This window comes from Apteryx rowi, unplaced genomic scaffold (assembly GCF_003343035.1).
Source record: "Apteryx rowi isolate R43461 unplaced genomic scaffold, aptRow1 scaffold_1155, whole genome shotgun sequence".
Taxonomy (NCBI): domain Eukaryota; kingdom Metazoa; phylum Chordata; class Aves; order Apterygiformes; family Apterygidae; genus Apteryx; species Apteryx rowi.
Window position 1 is genome coordinate 112,482 of NW_020447370.1, and position 20,590 is coordinate 133,071.

Below are 20,590 nucleotides of genomic sequence, written 5' to 3' on the forward strand. Positions count from 1 at the left end.
TAGAATGATGCCTTTGCTTACTGTAATTGAAAGTGTACTCAGACTAAGCACAGATGGGTTCCTATAACTGAAAGCTAAAAAATGTAATGTTTTTAATGTAAAATGTAAGGTTTGAAGACTCTGTCATTCCCAACATTTAAATAATTTAAGCAGTTAAAAGACAAAAAAAGAGATGGTTCAGGAGAAGTGTCAGCTTTAACATTCATGAACTAGCACCTGAATTTGGCATTTGACGCTCTGGGAYGCAATTCCAACATCAAAGACATGAAGCAGACTGTCTGCAGTATTTGTTCAGTCTTTATACATTTGCCCTCCGAGGTCTTACACTAGAACTGTTTTCAAGAGTGAAGGTTGTGCAAGTGGAGACAGGAACCTCACAGCTGTCCTACACTTCTAGAGTTAACATGAAAAAGGAATATGCCTGAACCTACACATTTTTACAAAAAGTTGTAGGATGTTCTTCCCTATCCAGGTTGCCCCAACATATTGCCCCCTATTTCCAGTTGAACGAGGTGTGGGCATAACAACAGCATAGGATTTTAGTCATGTGTTTGACAGTTGCTCTAATACCCCAGCATCAAATGAAGGTTCAAAGCACCRTGATGTTTGGAACACTGAGCATATTCATCAGATATCTGAATATAAACACTATCTTGACAATACTCTTCTGAAAGCAAGTGGGAACAGTAAAACTCAAACTGTATGTATATTTAAATTAGCAGTTTGTTGTATTATAAGAACTTAGTAACATAGCAACATTGCCAATAGAAGAAATAATTTTGTATTTTCTGCAATGACAAGAAGCTTGTAAAGGAAACCTCCTCCCCCAAGTTCAGTGAAAAATTAAGTCCTTAGCAATGGAATTTAATTCCCTTCTACAACTGTGCAGTTTCCATATGATATCTTTATACACTGCTCTTTAATTGTACACTTTCCTTTAACTCCCTCCTTCACTGTGCAATTAACAATAATACTTTCTTAATATTGTGCAGGTGTAAAGTTATATGAAAAAGTAACCTTATTTTCTCTTGCAAAACTATCAAAATCAGATTTAAGTTGCCAGACTCTATACTTTAATTACTACACGAAGAAACCTCTTATTAGATAGTTAAAGGGCATTCAAGTCATGACTTGTTTTTCTTAGATGTCATCCAATCCAAAACTGCTTTTCTGCAATCTGTCTTCACCTCTTGATAGGAGAACGATAGAGAAGGGACAATGTGATCTTTAATATTAGGAGACATTTTAAGTAACAGCACAGAAAAGTAAAAGGCAAAGAATATCTGAAGGCTATAAATCCTTGAGAAAATGGTATAACTTATTTTGTGACAGAATTATTTTGACAGAAGGCACCAGAATAAAAGACTAAAATTCACAAGCAAATATTCARTTAAAAAAAATCATCCCCATCTTTCTATTAACCTGTGAGATTACCCGAAATTAATACCACAAGAATATCATCCTTAAGCTTTGTTTTAAAACAGTAATAACTATACTGATCTTATTCCTTGTACATTTAGTATAAAGATGACACGAGTCTAGTCAAATGGGTAGTTTGCACTTCAGTGCAAGGATCTCCCTATTTATACTTTTACAAGTGTGGATTTTTTTAAATATGGGGTTATCTGGAGTACATCTTGTTCAACACGACTTCAGAGTGGCTTCTTCTATTTCATCTGTATTATATGTGTAGGTCTGCGATGGACTATGCTCTTCTCAGTTCTTTAGATACATGTCAGTGGTTTGCTTCACATCTTTTGGAGCCTGGAGTGCTACCTCTCTTTTCAGCACTGCTCTGGAGAAAAATGTAATGCCACCAGTAGCCCTCCACAGCTGAACTGGAGGACAGATAATCATGGAATACTTGAAAAAAATTATTATAATCAAATTTGATTCTATTCCAGCAAGGCATTCTCTACTATCTGAACTTTATCTCTTCAGAACCAATATGGCAGACAAGGATCTTTAACAAAAGAACAACCTGAAATGCTATACTTTACAATTCTCCTTGTTATTACTGAGAATGAATGACAAAATTGCAAAACTGCAAAAGTTCATTCTGTAAATTAGGATTAAAGCTTCCATAACCTCCTTATATACTGGGGGTTGGGGGAAAGGAGGAAAAAACACTTTTTGAGCAATTGTTCAAGTTTGCCTGTTTCCTTTTTCCTCTATGTTCTCTTCAGCCAGTTTCTTGACAGCTGAAAGGATATTTAAAGGCAGAAAGAAGTACAGCATATAAGAAACTGGACTAGTTTTAGAAAAAAACACTTTGAACATAGCCAATCTAAACAGCACTACATTACAGTTACATACCTTTCTGCATACTGTGACCATCTAAGAACAGGAGCACTCGTAAAAAATACACTCCCCCAAAAAGGCACCACAGGTCACAGCACTCAGGAAATGAATATAAAGTTCTTTTGATCCATTAACAGAATGGAAACTATTCGTCTGAAGTCTCTTGTCCAATCAATTATCAAGTCGCAGCAGCAAAACACCATACCCATATTTCAATGGCAAGCATCCATATTACAAAAGCCTGCTATCACTCCTGATTTCTGATAAAGAAGCAAGTCACATTGCAAATATAAATATACTTTACAAAAGTCAAAGCATTGTTTTCCCAGAGCTCTGATGCTAAATAGCATTATGTTATTCAAAGACATCATACTTACTAAAGTCTTAAATGATGGAAAGAAACATCATCCTGTTCCAGCCAAGGCCCCTTGTCAAACTTCAGGTACTCAATGTCTTCAATCACCTGGAATCAGAGGATAAAATTACACTAAAAGGTGGTCTGATCAGAATTTCCATTCTCTTTAACAATTCCCCCCACCCAAATCAATGAAATAATTAACATATATGATTAAACAAGTCACCCAGCAGGAAGGTTTCAATGCTACAGAACAGTGCAGATATTAGAGTTCCCATGGTCCAAAACTGTATTGCTGGAGGCCCTGGCCCTGCCATAAGCTTTGGACAGACAAACGGGGTCCAGTTCTAAAGCTCCTGGTGTTCTGAGTTCTAGTGAGCAAAGGATGGCAGGGAATAAATAGGCTGGGAGGTGCTTTGTTTGCAAGTTCTTATATGCTCTAAAATACTTTTCCTTAACCTGCCATTGAGGCTAGAAGGAAGCAAAAAAAAAAAAAAAAAAAGGCATGACCCTACCTCAAAGGTACAATGAGAAGGAAACAAAAATAATAGCCTAAATTTAGCCCTTTGTCATAGCAAACAAAAGCCATCACACTCCATGCTACATAGGAAGTCTGTGTTTTTTTGTTTTTTGTTTTTTTTTCCCCCAAAAGGCTCAGTAGTCCATTAATTAAGAAAAGGTTGAGGAGCAATACTACATAGTAGCTGGCTATTCCACCTTGTGGCAATTGTTTCTTGGTGCTGTTGTGCAAGGTTCACACAATGGAAACCGATGAATATTTCAGGCTGGAATATCCTAACATACTTAAAGCAGCCATAGTAACAAAAGTCCAAAGGCTCCCAATTTGATCAGTCATCAAAAACTACTCATGCGTGCACACAACCTGAGCAGAAAGTAAAGGCAAAACTCACAACACTGCATCAAGGACAACTCAAACAAGTAACACCGTCTCAGGAAACCACTCCTCTAGCATCTCCAAGGTTAGCAATACTATATTTGAGCTTCATTTACAGACTGGTTCCATCAGAAGTCACATCTTTGCTGGCACACTGGATAATTGCTTAAAACAATTACGATGTGATTACATATGACTGACTTGATCTGAAGGAAATCTGAACCAGTGTTGGGAGGATACACTGAAGCCATTTTATAAATCCTTGAGGTGGGGATAATATCTTGAAACAACTTGGGAAGGAATGGATCAATAGAGCTCCAAACATAATTTCACAAAGGTCCTTTCCAAAAAAAAAAAAAAAAAAAAAAGCTATTGAGGTCAGGACCAAAATGACAAATTGTCATTCCATTGACAACAAGTAAGGAGGTGCCAGTAATAAAGCAAGTGGTGGAGTAAGAAATGAAAAGAAGCTTCTATTATTTGCCATATACTAAATCCACAATAATCTATTCCCTGAAGTCTGAGAGAATGTTAAATCCCATTTATTACCACTTAAACTGAAAGGGCAATAAAAAAAAGTGTTATTAGAAAGGAGTCTCAACTATAACGGTCCGTTCTATTACCAGTATTACATTTTATGGTAAGAAGAGGTAGCTTAGAGATATGACTAACTGATCAATCATTTTACTTGAGGCATTTGTATTACTTAAGGACTAAATTTGCTTACAAAGACTTCAAACATACAGTTGACATGTGACAACATCAAAGCATATTTCAAACTTCAAGCAAGTTCCTATTTAACCATTTTTGATCTCTTAGAAATGCGCAAAGTTGGCAAGCCAGATACTGTAGCCAAGAACATGGGAATCTACCTTTCACATAAAGAAAAAATATATTCATATATATATTTTTATATATAGTATAAAAATATAAACACTGTATTTTAAATATTATAAAGTATATTATATATATTATTGTGCATAAGTGTGTATATACACAAGATTTAACAACAACAACAAGATACTGTCCCAATCCCTTCCAGAAATCCTTTCATTCAGAATAGACTCAGAGGTATATACCATTTTCCAGTTTGTACTCAGATTTCAGGATCCTTATGTACTGGAGAACCACATGACTCAGACACTCCTCAAGCACGGTAAAAGCTCAACAATAGTCAGAGAACATTTGTGTTTGCTGCAATTGGGATACTGGTTCTCTGAGGCAGGGGGGTGTTCCTGAGCTTGCATGACAGGCCCCATCACAAATCATGTCATATTTAATAAACTGGTTCACATATAAACTTGCATTACCTGCATCTGATCATCACAGAATATCACTACATTCATTCAAGGATGTAAAGAGAAAGAAAGATGTATGGTAAGTTAATTCAAATATCTCTTATTCTTAATTTAAATGCCAAACATTCAACTTCCTATTAGATACGCAAAAAAAAAAAAAAAAAAAAAAAATTACTTCTTTACACCACAACAAAGCTCTGGAAACTCCCAACCATGGCTGATGACAGGAATAACAATAGAGTTTCTAACAACAGGGCTTAGAAGATGTTGAGGGGGAAAAAAGATCAGTATCCAAATTAGTTTTGCACACACTTATTACCATATCAGAAGACATCTTTTCCAGCAGCTTTTGAACAATGGTATTAGCCCCCTACCAGGCTAGAACAGCAGCTTCTTAATTCACAAGGAATGCCCTGGCATCCCCCAGGAATTAGCAGCAAATGAATGATTTAAACCTAACCAAGTAGCACAACATATACTAATGTCCAGRAGAGATCAGTTTTTAATATACTGGAGAGCATGCTAGGACTTGGAAAAAAAAATGGTTTTCAATAATTGGACTCTCTTCCATAATCTTTGCAACTAAGCCAATACAAATGACGTGCAAAACCTAAGCCTATTTTGTGAGGAACTGGCAAGTTCTGCTGTTGGAAGAACTATGGGTGGGAAGGTGGGAGTGGGGATGACAACACTGTTTTTGTTCATATAATTTATGGGGAGAAGGACACCATACCTGAGGTGGGGGTGCTCTAGAGAGTTGAATTTTCCCTAACTTCCTATTCATAGGTTTCTTCTTTAAGCAAGAGACAGACACAGGAAGCAACTTAGGATACAACCCTACAGAATTCAGACTACAACTTGCAGGAAGGAGCTTAACCCATATATAGCATCTGCAACAGAACAATTCTCGTGGGATACTTCTGAAGCCTTTCACTTCTTCACTGACAAGGGATGTGGCACAAAGCTTATCTCCCTATGGGCTCCCATCTTCAGCATTATCTCCACTTTGTGCAAACTTGTGACACTGAATAAAATGGACACATAATGAAAAATACTGTATTCACAAGCAGAGAGGACAAGAAATATTTCCTGTGAAGTTTGCAAACTATTCCCCTTCTTTCCCCCTTCTCAATATGCATTTTTTTTTCAATTGAGCAACCTTTTCATTTCCAATTTTATCCTCATGTAAAAGCAGTCAAATATCCTAAATACACAAACTCTATTTTAGCCTTACAACTCCTTTACCCTTACAACCAGTGTTAAAGACCCCAAATCAGCTGTTTAAGCACACCAAAGAAATGTAAGTCATTTCTGTAAGTTGTGCATGTCTGCTATGAGCAACTCAAAAGTCACTGAACTCTAAATTCATAAAAAATTAATCTCCCAAATAGCAAAGCAAAGAGTCTATACATCAAAGCTACCTAAAAGGTAAACATCAACATCTATTAATAGCATACATCTGTGTACACAGACACCCTACAAGCCAGATATGATTCCCTCCTGCCATCCTTTATTCCCAAATTTCAATTATTTAATTTCAAAGATAAACTGAACCTCAACAGAGGGGGGAAAAAAAACCAAAAAACTTAATTTTTTCAAATGGAACCAGTACTAGTTTTTATAGCTAAAATCAGTAAAGAAAATATGAGATCATCTTTGCAATGTGTCTTCAAAGTAATAAACCCTTCCTCTAGTCCAGATTTGTCCAAACAAATTAAGAGGGTCATCAGTATGCACTCTGCTTATGTTCAGTGATGATGTGAGATTGCTGAGCTTGGTGGAGTCTCTACTTGAACAATAAGAGCTTTAGGTTGACTTTAAAGCCTGATTTACGGGATAAAAATAAAGTCTCCAGCAATGCATTTTACTACAAAACCCAGAGAGGAAACAAATAGCATTATTCTGGCCACTTCAGATGTTCTCAGAGAGAAAGAGGGGGAGAAAATAAGCAGATAAACAACCACCCACCCCAATTCTTTCTCTTCTGTTTCCTCTACAAAACATCTGTGGCTACCCACTTAAAACACCATGGCTCTCAAATCTTGCCATCCTTTCTTTTATGGACCTGAAAAGCTCACTATAATTGCTCTGTAATCTCATCCACACCTTGATCTCTTTTCCTTTTGTTCATTTCAGCTTCTTCCTTTTTTTTTTTTTTTTCCCTCAAAAAAAAAAGAATCTAAAACCAAGGTAGAGAACACTTTTTTCCTAGTATTCCTAGGATGCTAATCTTTCCTCTTCATAGAGGATGCTTCTCACTGGAAAGCAGAATTCTCACTGAGGCTGCAAATGTGTGAACTTCAGACTGGGAGTGCACACCAGGCACTGTATGCATTATTCCTTTAGCATGCAAGCAGAGCCTCCCCAATCCTGCTAACTCGAAAGCATATACTTTTTATGCATATGAGAATAATGAGTTTGTGCTCTCAATTTTTCAGACAGATACGCAGAAGACTGAAACCTCAGAGGTCCAAGAGTTACTTGGATACAGAATAATTTCAGGACTGAAAAAGATAAAATGTGAAGGTTAATTCCCTTCAGTCATTTCTGGAAAGTGATACAGAAAGATTCATGTCAGAATTGTCAGGTGGAAAACGTCACAGGTAAACAGATGCATAAATAAAGGTGAATCTCAGAACAAAAGAAAAGGCCTTTGGCTTTTAAAGTTTCGAAAAAGCCTCATTTTGGGGAAATTTCTTATTTTGCAATACTCCAAAAACAGTTATTTGCAAGTAGTTGCCTACCTCAAATGCACCTTCTGAGTGCACTTCTATTTGTCTGCTGCCGCCATGAAGGCACCAGCCCTTTTTTGGGGTATAAACTCAAACCGCTTCACAAGTCTACTGTTTGATAACCATTATTTTATAATCTCTATTATCAAATGTAATGGAAATCCAGTCACAACAGGGTAGGACCCAAAATGTAATGCCCAACCATTTTTTTCATAAAAGGCACTAAAATGCATAGAAATGCATAGTAATGTGGTAAATGGGGTCTATAACTTTACTATCAGGAAAGTCCTTACCAACATTTCCTGCTTTATATAAAGCTTTTGCACAAGAACATGAGGATATTAGGTACAGGCTACTGTAATTAATGGGCAAGGCCAACTAAATACAACTAGAAACCTCCCTTGTTATTAATGCCAAGGTTGGGCTTAAAGATCTTTTAATTAAACATCAACTTGAGGTTTAGCAAAGAAAGGCTCTCAGATATGTCCCACAGCAAGAAGGAAGTGCCCTCACAAACCTATGTGTGGCGCAATAGGTGGCCTACTATTTGTTGAAGGAATATCATATATGGTGTAGGTGGATGAATAGGTGTGATACGTGTACTGAAAGGAAGGTTGTTTCCCTCTTCCATTTGATTCTTGATACTCTTTTCTTTGCTGTTGGAGTAACTGGTAGTAGTTGGAATCAGCTGGCTTGAGGGAAGCCTCAGAGCCAGTGAACCAAGTAACACAAAGAACGAAAAAAAGGAAGGCGTGAGCTATGGAAGATACCTAGGTGTACTGAGCCTGCAGCCTTTGCCAACCATACTTGCACATTTTAAGTTCCGCTTCAAAACAAAACATACTGCTTCATTCTTGAAACAGGGCTGTGCCTACATATGAAGCAGAAGACTGCCAACATTTTAAAAAGAACCACAGTAATGCCATTTGCATGGGGCTTCAGCAAGTACCCTGTTATCAGTGCTGGACTACCATCTTGATATATTGATTTACTTCTGTAAGGATTATGTTCTTTCCAAAGGGAGCAAGGATGCTCTGCTAGATAAGCTGTTTGGGGGGTGCTTTTAAAAGAAATTGTCATCCTCCCATCAGTACAAATAGAGTGGCAAAAAAAGTAAGCTTGGAACAAGCAGCCTAAACACTGTATTGAAATTGGTAAAAATACCACTATAATATGGTCCCTAAATACCACGTACTTACTACATGCTAAAATGAGAATATTCAAAATATATCCTATTAATGCAAACCAGCCTATTATGCTTCCCCTTTCTCCCCTTCCCCAAAATAGTAAGCTTTCCATCTCAAATAAAGTCATCACTGACACTTCCCTCTTTCCAGCTTATTTAGGAATGAGTCATCTAATAATATGTAAAGGTCTGGGCCTATTTCCTCAGACAGAAAGTAATATAACCAGCCTCTCAATCTTTTCCTTTGTAACAGACACAAGAAGAGCATTAAATGGACCCCAGAAGGACATATCGGAGATTTTAAACAGGAAGCACAGAGGATGAAAGAATTCACATCAGCAAAACATATCAGAAAAGGAAATTTTTAGTGCAGCTGACACCCTTATTGCCACTACAGAATTCAAAAGAACTTTGAGGGGTTCACTGTGCAACTTTCATCCCTAGAACTGGAACAGACACTACAAACTTGTTCAGAATTATATAAGGCTTGGACATTAGAATTATATCTAGGCAGTGGACAACAACTACAGAGAAAAGTTAACTATCAGGAAGCAAAAGGCTTCAATTATCCCACTAGTAACTTTTCACAAGCAAGTACGTCTGCTGAAATAAGACAAACGTTACACCTACTCTAGAAACAACAGTCTAGAGTAGGAGGAAGCAGTCATCTCAGGCTAATCCTGTCTCATACTAGGAGATGGTTTATTTCTGGCAATGAGATGGCAATTTATCTGGCTTGGTCCAGGACYAGCTTTTCTGACCAAACCGTTTGGAGAAAAAAAATTGCAGTTCAGATACCACATGCTAATCAATACAGATGAATAACCCAGGTTAAAAAGCTGATAGCAGCTTTGGTTATCAAGCTGTTTGTGATAACCAAATAATGATCAGCTTTTAGAAGATAACAGTCATTTTACTGCATAGGAACTTCTGCACTAATCTAGACCACAGAAAGCTTCATACTGGCAAAAGCCAACGGAGACAGACCTTACACAGGTAAAAGGAGTCTCAGCTGAACAGTGGGGGTGACTTACCTCTTGGTTTATGCCATTAGTTCCCAAACTGAGCTACGCAGAGCCATGCCCATCCCACCAAACACTTCAAACAAGGAAGCTGACTGAACAGCCCAACACTGCACAGCCCAGCAGAGACTCAGGAGATGCTGTTTTCATCTCCCTCACACTATTTGCTTGGAAAAACAAATCAAATTTGGAAACACCTGGCATAAGTTACATCAGCCCAAAGACTCTTTTACTGGTGTTGATCACGTGGTCTGTAGTAGGCTTTGCTTACTCAGATACCCAGATAATTTAGCAAAGGGAACAGGGAGGAGAGGAGGGAGATTTCCACTCTGCTAACAAAACTGCAATCACTCATCAAAATTTTGTAGCATAGATCCAGCCTACATCATTGCCATAAAAGTAAAACAGTAGATGCATTAAGTAGTTATCTAGCACGACAACAAAACAGATTGGTGTTCACTTTACCTTTCGCTCTTGGAACTTTAAAAAAAAAAAAAAAAGCTGAGTCAATTTTGCCATATTGTTAACACTAAGGAACAACTTTGACATTTGCCACATTGATTATCCAGAAAAGACGACAAGAACAAACCAGGAAAGACAAAAAATCTTTTCACATGTAAAGGCAGTTTTACAACCAATACATGCTGCAAACTCTTACCTTCTCCACATCCTCTACCTCACTTGCGGTGTACTGCAAAACCTCACTGGTCTCACTGCAAAGAGAAGAAATTTTTAATTCACAGGATGCAACTGCTATGCCTATCCTCTCTCCCCTGTTTCAAAACGAAGTTTGAAACGAAGTTTGAAACGAAGTTTGAAACAAAAACACAATAATAGGAGCATTCAAAAATTTTAGAATATTTATTTAGAGTATTTATGGAGTTCTTGCAATAGAATTCCTATTAGATCTGTAAGTTGTTTCTTTCCTGGTACAAAATTGTTTTTAAAGAACAAATGGCCTGTGGTATCTACATAGTTTCAGTTCCAAAAAAATCCCATCTATGAATTTGTTTCCATTTCACTTGTGCATACCCACCCCAATTACAATTTTCCAATCTATCTGAAGCCCAGTGAAATCTTTAACCAGTCATAACCAAAACTTCAGTAGACTTTCAATTTTATAGCAAGTACATTAATACTCATGGGTTATTTAAAAGAAAAGAATAAATTCATTTATCATTATTTACTAGGCCTGAGCTAACTGAAAGCAATACAACACAGGTTGTGGGATCCGTAAGTAGAAAAATATTTACAACATGTAACAACTTTCTGATTAAAAGACTGTTTTCCTATTTGCACAGCAACCTTCAAAAAAAAGTCACTTGAGGAGCAGGGCCATGACTGCAGTTCCTAAGAGAGCATTTTCCACTACTGTATACACACACTACTCGGCAATAGTTGCTCCCAAATCTGCCATAGCTCGTGTGGAAGACTCACATTGTTCCTTCAGCTAACAAAAACTTACAGGAAAAATGAAATGGAAACAAGCAACGCGAAGAACAGCTGAAGAATCAAGAAGAGCACCTGCAGACCTTTTTCTTAGCATAACCACTTCCAAGTGGTTAATCAGAATTAAGGCAGGCAAGCTAAACAGTATTTCTGGAAGCAATCACATTACCAAAATAACATACAAATGCAGCAGTCCAAACTAGTTCCTGATCTGTATTAATGGTGGTCAGTCAGAACAGCTCTGGTAAAAAAAGCTCATTTATAGAGTGCCTTTTATTCCTCTGAACTCCTAAACTCCTAAACTTAGAGAGTCAGTGACAAGCAGCTGGTTTGAGATTCTGCAGTGCTGCAGTTTAATTAGAGCTCATAATGGGGGAACTATTTAAAGAGTTTGTTCTCAACTTGCAGGGAAAAAAGAAAGGCAGAAAGACTCATACAACTCTTCACAGTCACAGAACAGAAGCAAATAAATGGCATCCTTTTAAAGGGAGCTGTGACAATATAGCATGTGTAGTCGCATCTTCAATTTCAACTGTCCTTAATCAGAACAAGAGGCCAGACTTGACCAAATACAGAGCTTTATACTGGCAATTGCATTAACAGTGCAGATCAAGTCACTTGATACTCTGCAGATTATTAGGGCTTTCATTAAGAAAACAGCTGCTCTGTAGAAGCAACATTCGATATGAAAGATAACATAGGTAATCTTATGCTTCGGGCCTGGAAAAGAAAACCAAGTGAAAGACAAAAGCCATCTGTTCAAAATCACTAAGTAGTATCTGCCACAGCACCAGCCTCACAAATCACTATCAAAAGAGACATTAAAAGGCATTCACAAACATGTCAGACTAGAAAGGAAGCATCAATTTTAAAAGAGCTAACCACATTATACAGGACACTCCACTTAGGGCAGCGCCAAGTTGCTTCAATCAAATGGAACCAGAATTCTACTAAGTAGCAAACCACATAATTTTCCTACTGTGTTTCAAGACATTTTCAAGAAAAGCAAGAGAGGAAAAGCAAAAAAGAGCTTAAACATGGAAAGTGTACAGGCCAGGAATTTGCTCAAAAGTCTAAATAAAATTCTGTTTAGCCTGTCTGGACCTGATTTTGGTAGTCCTAAAGAGCTAAGGAATCAAATACTTCCTTGTCTGTCCAGAGATTAACATCAAGGCATGAAATAGTTTACTGTATCACTCTGAAGCCAGCAAAGAAGCAGTTAAAGGCAATTGAAGCTTCCGTATATTCATCCAATATGCAAGTTATCAGTGAGGTCCAGAGATGTGCAAAGCAGAAGTTTCACACATTTAGAACTTTTCCATATTAAGGGGACAGAGAAGTCCTTCTTCAGACTTGAGCACAAAGATTGATCTGACAAGCTATTGCAAACCCATACACTGACAAGGATGCCAACCAGAGAGTGTTTGCTTAACAAGTGTACTGGCCATGGACAGCCAAAGGGGGAAAGAGTTGAAATCACAGCAGGACCAGCCAGTCTAGGATTTAGCCTCACTAAACAACACAGTATATTAACAGGGCTTGATTTGATCCAAAGAATAAGCAGCATTTCTCTCCTCACTAGTAAATTCAAAACAGTTCTGCCCTCAGGGGGATGACAGTCCCAAGGTTTCCCACCCTCCCTCTCAGTTCTTAGCTCCCCTTTCCCTCTGACAGCTGTGTATTAGCTGCTAATCTGTGGGGGATACGCTCAGAGGCAGCTGACCACACATCACACCAACAACTTTTGCCCTATGTGACTGACAGCCTCAATATGAAGTTAGTCAGTTCAACTGCTGACAATTACACTGATTTATCTTGGGAGCTGGAGCAAGAAAACAAGGGAATACAAGCAGGCTACAGTCAACTTCACACACAAACTAAACTTTGTGTGATTAGAGACTTCGATGTAAAGTAGACCTGGGTCTGTGACCTTGAAGTGCTGCCCTTTCAGAGAGTCATCTGTTTATGAGAGACCAAGATTGCTTATGTACGTGTGCTTTTAGATTTTAAGACGATTTGATTTTTGACAGAGTTAAGAATTGGGACAGCTGACAATCTAGAATAGTCTCCACATCTCGAGTTTACGGTTCCCACATTCTTGCTTCCTAGCTACAGAAAGCCAGGAGAGCCTAGAAAAGAGCACCCTTAGTCTCTCAAAATGGGCAGCAGCGTAGTCTTTATTTAACAGCACTGACAAGCCAATCACATCTTTTTCAAATGTGGAAGGCTGTAAGGCGTCTGCCTCTTGAGGCAGAGAAACAGAACTAGAAAAGGGGACGAAAAGCTCTTATTATCTCAAAACCTCTTTCTCCTGTCCCTCCACATCAAGAGGCTAACCAAAGCTATGACAAGTGAAAGGAATTTTTAAAAGAGAAAAATTGCAAGTGTTCAGATTCTCAAAAAAAGCCTGAAAAAAAACCCTTACATTGCATGGCACTCTCCTCAGGTCACGTGAATGCAAACATACAGCTATAGCTATGGCATTCTGTACATAGTTTCAAGGAAGTACTCCATCCACTCTTTCTAGCTAACAGAAAGAGCAGCAAACAGGCTAATGCCAACCACATACAGTGTGCTGTCGTAAGAGGGAGACAAAGACAGCACTTGTTTCTGCAGAGCAAAGAGGATAGCTGTAAGTAGTAACGGACCTGATTCCTGGCTTTGCTGCTGATGTGTCCTCTTGACTATAAACAAATTTATGCTACCCTGTATCTGACTCCACGACAATGAAGCTGTAATGACCTGAGACAGCAGGATGAAGAAACATACTGCAGGTCATGGCTCATTAGCTTTGCAATATATTAGATGAGTCAATTAATGAAATCTAATGAATTTACTTCTCTACAACTCTTCTCCCGCTTTGAATCTCAAGAGAGTCAAAAAACAGCGCTCTAGAAAGGTCACACATACAAAGATTTCATTTTTAAACTTCCAATATTGTAAAGGTGGCACTGGGCTTCTCAGATGCAAAAGATAACTATATACGTCGTTAATAATACATGGATATTACGCCATGAATGCAATAGCCTGTCATTAGAACATAACACTGTACTACATAGCACAAGGAGGATTTCTCACATGACATGGTTTTATTTGCTTATATCTGCAAAGATTTTAGGATTTGCACACATTTTTACTCAAAAATGTGTTTATTCATTGGACAACACAGTTTACTTTGCTAACCTGATCTGCGGTATGAAAGTTTTCTTGTAAGCATCTTCAATGTTCTGGAGATAAGCAGCAGACACCTTTTTTTCATATGGCTAAAAATAAACAGAAAACAGAAGAACAATGTTGTAAAGTTTGTTTTCTTTCTTTTCCCACCAACACAGATTTCAGAGAGTTTAAGTAGAAGTTGCTGCTATACCATCTGTCAAGAGCTCACTCTCATACTAGCAGCCAAACATCCACTGAACCACATACGCATTAACGAAGGTTTGAAGAATTAAGACATTTTGAGTGTTCATAATTTCTTATGTGGCACTAAATATCTAGAGAACTCCAAGGAATGAGTCACAGCCTCCCAAAATCACTGTTTTATCCCATACCTCAAGATCTTTAATAATTAGCCATATGAATAAGATTCTTCTAATAGGCTAGTGAAACTAGAAAGAAAGGGAAAAGCAGGTTGTTACTGTCACGTGAAGGGAGGGAAAGGGGTAATCAACTTTGCCTGCCAGAGCCCTCCTCAAAAGGGCTTTCACTGAGTCAGGTTCACAAAGTTGATCAAAACAGACAATTTATTAGAGCGACAGATCAACAGGTTCAGGACTGCCGGTGATAAATGCACTTACTGCAACAAATTCTACTTTTTCTGAGCTCAAACTCATAATTAAGCGCTTTCAACAATGGTGTTTTTCATGGGGTAACGTCCGACATTGTCGGCGGTGCAAACCTTACCAAAAAGGCGTCCCTGTTTTGGGGAGGAGAGAGGTCCAGGCCCGTCGACCCGTCCGTAGGTTGGTGTTCTCGCCCTCCAAATGGAGGATCGTTTATGCACTGAATTTATACTCTTGGCGAGGTGGGGCTGAGTCAAACACTGTGGGATGTTTGGTCCTTGTCAAGCTCAGTAGAGGGTGTCAATGGCTGCTGGCCTTTATTTTCTTTTGCCCCTATCAACAACACCAGGCTGCAAGACCCCCACCTCGCCCCAGGTGTCGTTTTGGGTAGAGCAGTGGCAAGTGGCAAGACCTCCGCCTCGCCCTGGGCGTTGTCTCACCCCTCACCGGCATGGGCATCAGACCGCAAATCACCCTTTGTATTCACTGTTTACCCCACGGCAGGGAGGATCACGGATAATCACAGACCATTATCCCACACAGGTTCAATAGAAGAATGTAAAAGCAAAGCAGAAAAAAAAACAAAACACACTTTCTTCCTATTTATTTCAGTCTGTTATAGGAATCACCTCTTTTTTCCTCAGTCTGTGCAAATTAAAAGCACTATCCAAAAACAGCCCTCAAAAAAATTAACTTTCCAAGGACTGGTCAATCCTAGACACCTGCACATTCAAGGAAGTTATATAAAATCAGTCATAAAAAGGGAAAGGATTGTCCGAGTCTCCTTTTTCAGCAAGGGGGACAACTTGCATCCGTATCTCCAGTTCCACAGAAGTGCGTTGGCAACCATCCACTCCAACAAACTCAAAGTCTTTCTTTGAGAGGTAAATGGATACCATATCTACTGTTAAACAGCTCACCACCAGCTGCACCTATCATACAGTGTACTCTAAACACCACATTTGCAAAATGCCTGGAATTTCTTTCATCTGCCATGGAACATGAGTTTTTTCTTCCTTCAGTTCAATCCTAAAATTACATTACATTCTCTGCTGCCCTGAAGAAGATGGACATTCTACCTTCCCCACCAGCTGGGTTTGAATGCCCATCTGAGATGCCCATTATTTTGGAAGGATCTGTTTCTCAGCTACTTGGGCCCATTAGGGGACTTTTCTCTTTCCAGTGTGCTATGATAACTCCACAATGAACACCAGTCACAAATCCTCCACTCACTTGAAGATACTGAGTTCCCCAAAACACCATCCCCAAACAAGTACTACAATATTCAGCAATGCCCCTGCCCCAAGAAGTTCTGTTACACCAGCAATTTCTGCCAGAACAGAAGGTCTCAGAAACACAACTAATCTTTATGCCCATGAGGGCAAAGAACTCATGGTTTCCCAAAATACATTAAGAAGTTTCTAATTCTGTAACTCAAGTTGCTTAAACAAAAAATCTATAGTTTTCCCATATAAGAATATCTCGTCCTTTAAAAGGTAGAGGTGTATTCAATCATGACCTAAACTGCTCAAGGGCAGAAGGGCAGAGTCACTTGAACAGCAGACAATGCAACTCGGGCCACAGAGATCACGAAGCAGCAAGGACAACCTTCCATTTACTGCTTTGAAGTCACTTCCCTTTGGCAATGATCAGCTTCACTCTTAAATGAACAGGAAACTTCAAAACCAAATGCTACCAGCTCACCCTGGCACATTACCATATACACACATGCTTTAAGAAGCAGATGTAGCCAACCATTTAAGGCATACAAGAATTTTTTTCTAATAAATCAAAACTTTTGTTTAATACATCAGACTTTCCACAGTTAAATTCTTCACTTGACTACAATTTTCATTGCCTTTGAACAAGGTACAAGGTAAACATCATTTGATTCTCATAACCCATCTGAGAATAGTTATGAGCACATGTCTAAATATCTCAGGAGGGGGAAGAAAAAAAACCAAACTTTAACCATTATTTAGATAAGTTATTATACAAAAATGCCCTACAGCTTCTCTCATCCAAAACTAATCCAGTAATCCAGCATGCTGAAATAATACGAGAGGTAATTTTAAGTCATAATGCTACGAACTGAAGTTAATATTCTTTTCTTTTTAATAGTATTTTCCATTCAATACCATGTCTTAAAAAAGACAGTTTGAAGAGAGAAATTGTGTCAGTCTCAAAGGATTTTGAAATAAAAAGAGAGAATGTCCTGCAACTGTCAAAACTTTGCAACAGGTAAATTCACATACTCTGACCTTAGACAAGATTGAATTTGTACTAGTGACAAACCAGTAAACTGTATTTCTTATTAACTTTATACCACATCAGCTGAAAGCTCCCGGGATTTTATATCTGATGGAAGACCTATAAAAAATTAGTTTTAAGTTTAAAAAAGACAGTTTTACTGAGCTAACATGAAAGCATCAAGCAGTAAATTTCTTAATTTCACAAAACTAACTGAACTTGCTAGTCATCCATTTTCACAGTGACCCACACATTAATGTCAACAGTYCAACAGATCTGAAAAAGCAATCAACTGGGGAGTTTGGAGAAGGAGGAAGCCAACTGCAGCTGATGGCACTCAGGAAGCACAGAGAATCATAGAGCATGTTGAAAGAAGCATGTTGTCTGGATGTGATTCCTCGCATGACAGCTACAAACGCTGATTTTTAAGAGCACATGACTTTTTCAGAGTTTCTCATGGCAGAAGTGAAAGCATGTGGAAGTGGTCAAAGGGTTGATTTTTTTAGAACTAATGTACCAGAATAACCACACAGTCATCATTGACACACAGTTCTAATACCTGAAGAGGACTAGAAGCTTTTCAGAAGCAGAATTCTGCACCAAATCCTACGGAATTCATGCATAAGGGCCTGATTATGACAGATGTTAGTGGATAGTAACAGTGGTAAGAGATAAAATTACCTCTCCTTTCTCTTGAATCCTCTTCTGTACCTCCGAGATAGGTACATCTATATAAATGACCAAGTGAGGTGGTAGAAATTCACAGATGCTGATCTCTTTGATCTCCTTGTAGTGATCAAGACCTGGATAAAAAATAAAAATAAATTAAAAAAAAAAATCAAACACTGCAGACCTAAGAGCAGCACAGCTGAACACATACACGTATTCCAAACAAGGAACAAGAACAAAGATAATGGCATTAAAATTATAAACTATCAGGTAATCAATCTGCAACCACTTCTTGAGTGTTCTTCCTGCATTTACTAAGCATATTCTACTCCCAAATAAATCATTTCCCCCACCAAAGTATTTGCTGATATATTAAGTGTAGGGTAGGCTTTTCCTCAAGTAGGATTCAGCAACTTTTCAGGCCAAACAATCTTCCAGAAATAAAAAGTAAAAACCAATATAATTAAAACAAGAAGCTACAAGCACTGAAATGTAAGAATATTTAACTAGTTATACCAAATGGAAATTTATTTCTGACTTAAGTTTGGAAAAACACAGGTTTTCCCCATTCTGTAAAGACACCTTCTCATAAAACAGTCAGACAGCTGCAACACTTAGATTACCTGAGGTGATCAATGACTGCTGCTGCCTTCCATTATGCATAGTCTCATATAAAAAAATACTGTATTGTGCTAACACAGTGAAGGCAAGAGTGTGGCAAAAGAGCATGCTGGAAAATGTCACATTTCAGGAAGACTAATGGAGGAACAAGATGCTTTGCAAGTACTCCTCTTTATTTCCCACCATGGGGGGAAATCCAAGGGCAAGGCATACATTTGCCTTGTCCCGTGATGCATACACAAAATCATCCTGGAGGAAAGCAAATATCATAAAAGAGGTCAGCAACCCAGTACATTGTTTCCCTCCATGCCTGTCTTGGAGGCGTACTCTATACTACTGTTTCTCAATAGCTTTGTCCTCTACCACTAGGAACAGCTAGGAACAGCAGATCTTCTCTCCAAGAATATAGTAACCAGAGGATTCTGCCATTGGATTCTTTTAACACATTAGTAACTTAAAGCATCCTTTGATTAATAGTTTGATAGTTAACAACACACCCTGACTCAGTGGAAGCATCTTTTCAACATTTATGAATATCATGGGTTCCCTTTAACCTAGCTCAAATGCAAACAGTCCTCAATAAGGCTCATTGGCTGAGCTAAAAATGTAGTGCTAGGCTTTCAAATTTAAATAGTTTGTGGAAAAAGTGAAAACCTACCGTACTCGGCACCCAATAAGAAGTGGTCAGCTGTTTCTTTATGAAGGTGTTTGCCATTTTAGGATGCCAGTGCAATTGTTAATTTGTTAACTGAATTTTATATTAAAGAACAAATGTACACAAATGATTCTGCCCACTGTAGAATCATAGGTTGCTAGGCTTTGTTTGCCTTGCCAACACAGATCAGTAAGAGACAGCTCATTATAACCAGCTCTCAAAACAAACTCATTCAGCAAGGAAGTTGCAACTTACAGCTAGTGTTAAAGAAACAAATGCAAACTGCCTAAATCTAAACCAAATCAAACAAGACACCAGAAACACAAGGCAGTCAGAGAAACAACTATCTTCACCTCAGGAGTAGTCAAAACCCTAGGTTTGCCAAGAACAGGCAGAAACAATAATTTCAGTAAGAACTTACTTTGGGGACAACTGAAGACTTGGTTTTACAGCTACTTTTACACACTTTCAAACTTTTGCACAGCTTCAAGTTTTTAAGGGTTGGCTGCAGCTGGTCTCCTACATACATCATGTAATTACCCCATGTCTAGCCAAGTGACAGAGACTCAATGAGTCTGCCCAAGACACACCAACACTGCACTACTCAAGAATTTCAGAGTCCACAACCTAGAATCACAGAATTGCTGAAGTTGGAAGGAATTTCTGGAAATTGTCTAGTTCAACCACCTTGCTCAGAGCAGGGTCAAATAGAGCATATTGCTCAGGACTGTGTCTGGTCACGTTCTGAAAGTCTTCAAGGATGGATATCTCTTTAAGCAAACTGTGCTAGTGTTTGATCATCTTCACAGTAAAAACTTTTTTTTTTCCTATGTTTAAGTGGAATTTCCTGTATTTCACTTTGTGCCCTTTGTCTCTCATCCTTCTCACTGGGCACCACTGAGAAGAGTCTGGTTCCATCTTCTTTACTCCCTCTCATCAGGTATTTATAAGTATTGATAAGATCCCTCCCGAGCCTTCTCAGTTTAACCCTAAATAATCCCAGCCCTCTCAATCTCTCCTCATGTGAGAGATACTCCAGTCCCTTAATGAACTTCACGGCCCAATGCTGGACTTGTTCCAGTCAGTCCATGTCTTTCTTGCACAGGGGAGCTCAGAACTTGACTCAGCATTGCAGATGTCACAGAATCAAAGAATCACAGAATGGCTGAGGTTGGAAGGGACCTCTGGAGATCATCTAGTCCAACCCCCCTGCTCAAGCAGGCTCAAATAGAGCACGTCGCAMAGGATTGAATCCAGGCGGTTTTGAATATCTCCAGAGAAGGAGACTCCACAACCTCTCTGGGCAACCTGTTCTGTCACCCTCACAGTGAAGAAGTTTTTCCTCACGTTCAGATGGAACTGTCTGTGTTTCAGTTTG

The 20,590-nt window shown here is 38.6% G+C and overlaps 1 protein-coding gene across 1 annotated transcript in view; it reads right to left on the minus strand.

Annotated features, from left to right (window-relative positions):
• The window catches only part of LOC112973170 (NADH dehydrogenase [ubiquinone] 1 alpha subcomplex subunit 10, mitochondrial-like), a 40,131-nt gene extending 21,532 nt beyond the window's left edge, over positions 1-18,599 (minus strand). The window contains exons 1-5 of the mRNA XM_026080700.1: positions 18,560-18,599; positions 17,949-18,079; positions 14,422-14,501; positions 10,448-10,502; positions 2,679-2,764 (exon numbers count right to left, since the gene is read on the minus strand). Of these exons, the coding sequence (XP_025936485.1) occupies positions 2,679-2,764; positions 10,448-10,502; positions 14,422-14,501; positions 17,949-18,079; positions 18,560-18,599 (392 nt within the window). The remainder of the gene's footprint in view (positions 1-2,678; positions 2,765-10,447; positions 10,503-14,421; positions 14,502-17,948; positions 18,080-18,559) is intronic.
• Between the last annotated feature and the right edge of the window lie 1,991 nt (positions 18,600-20,590).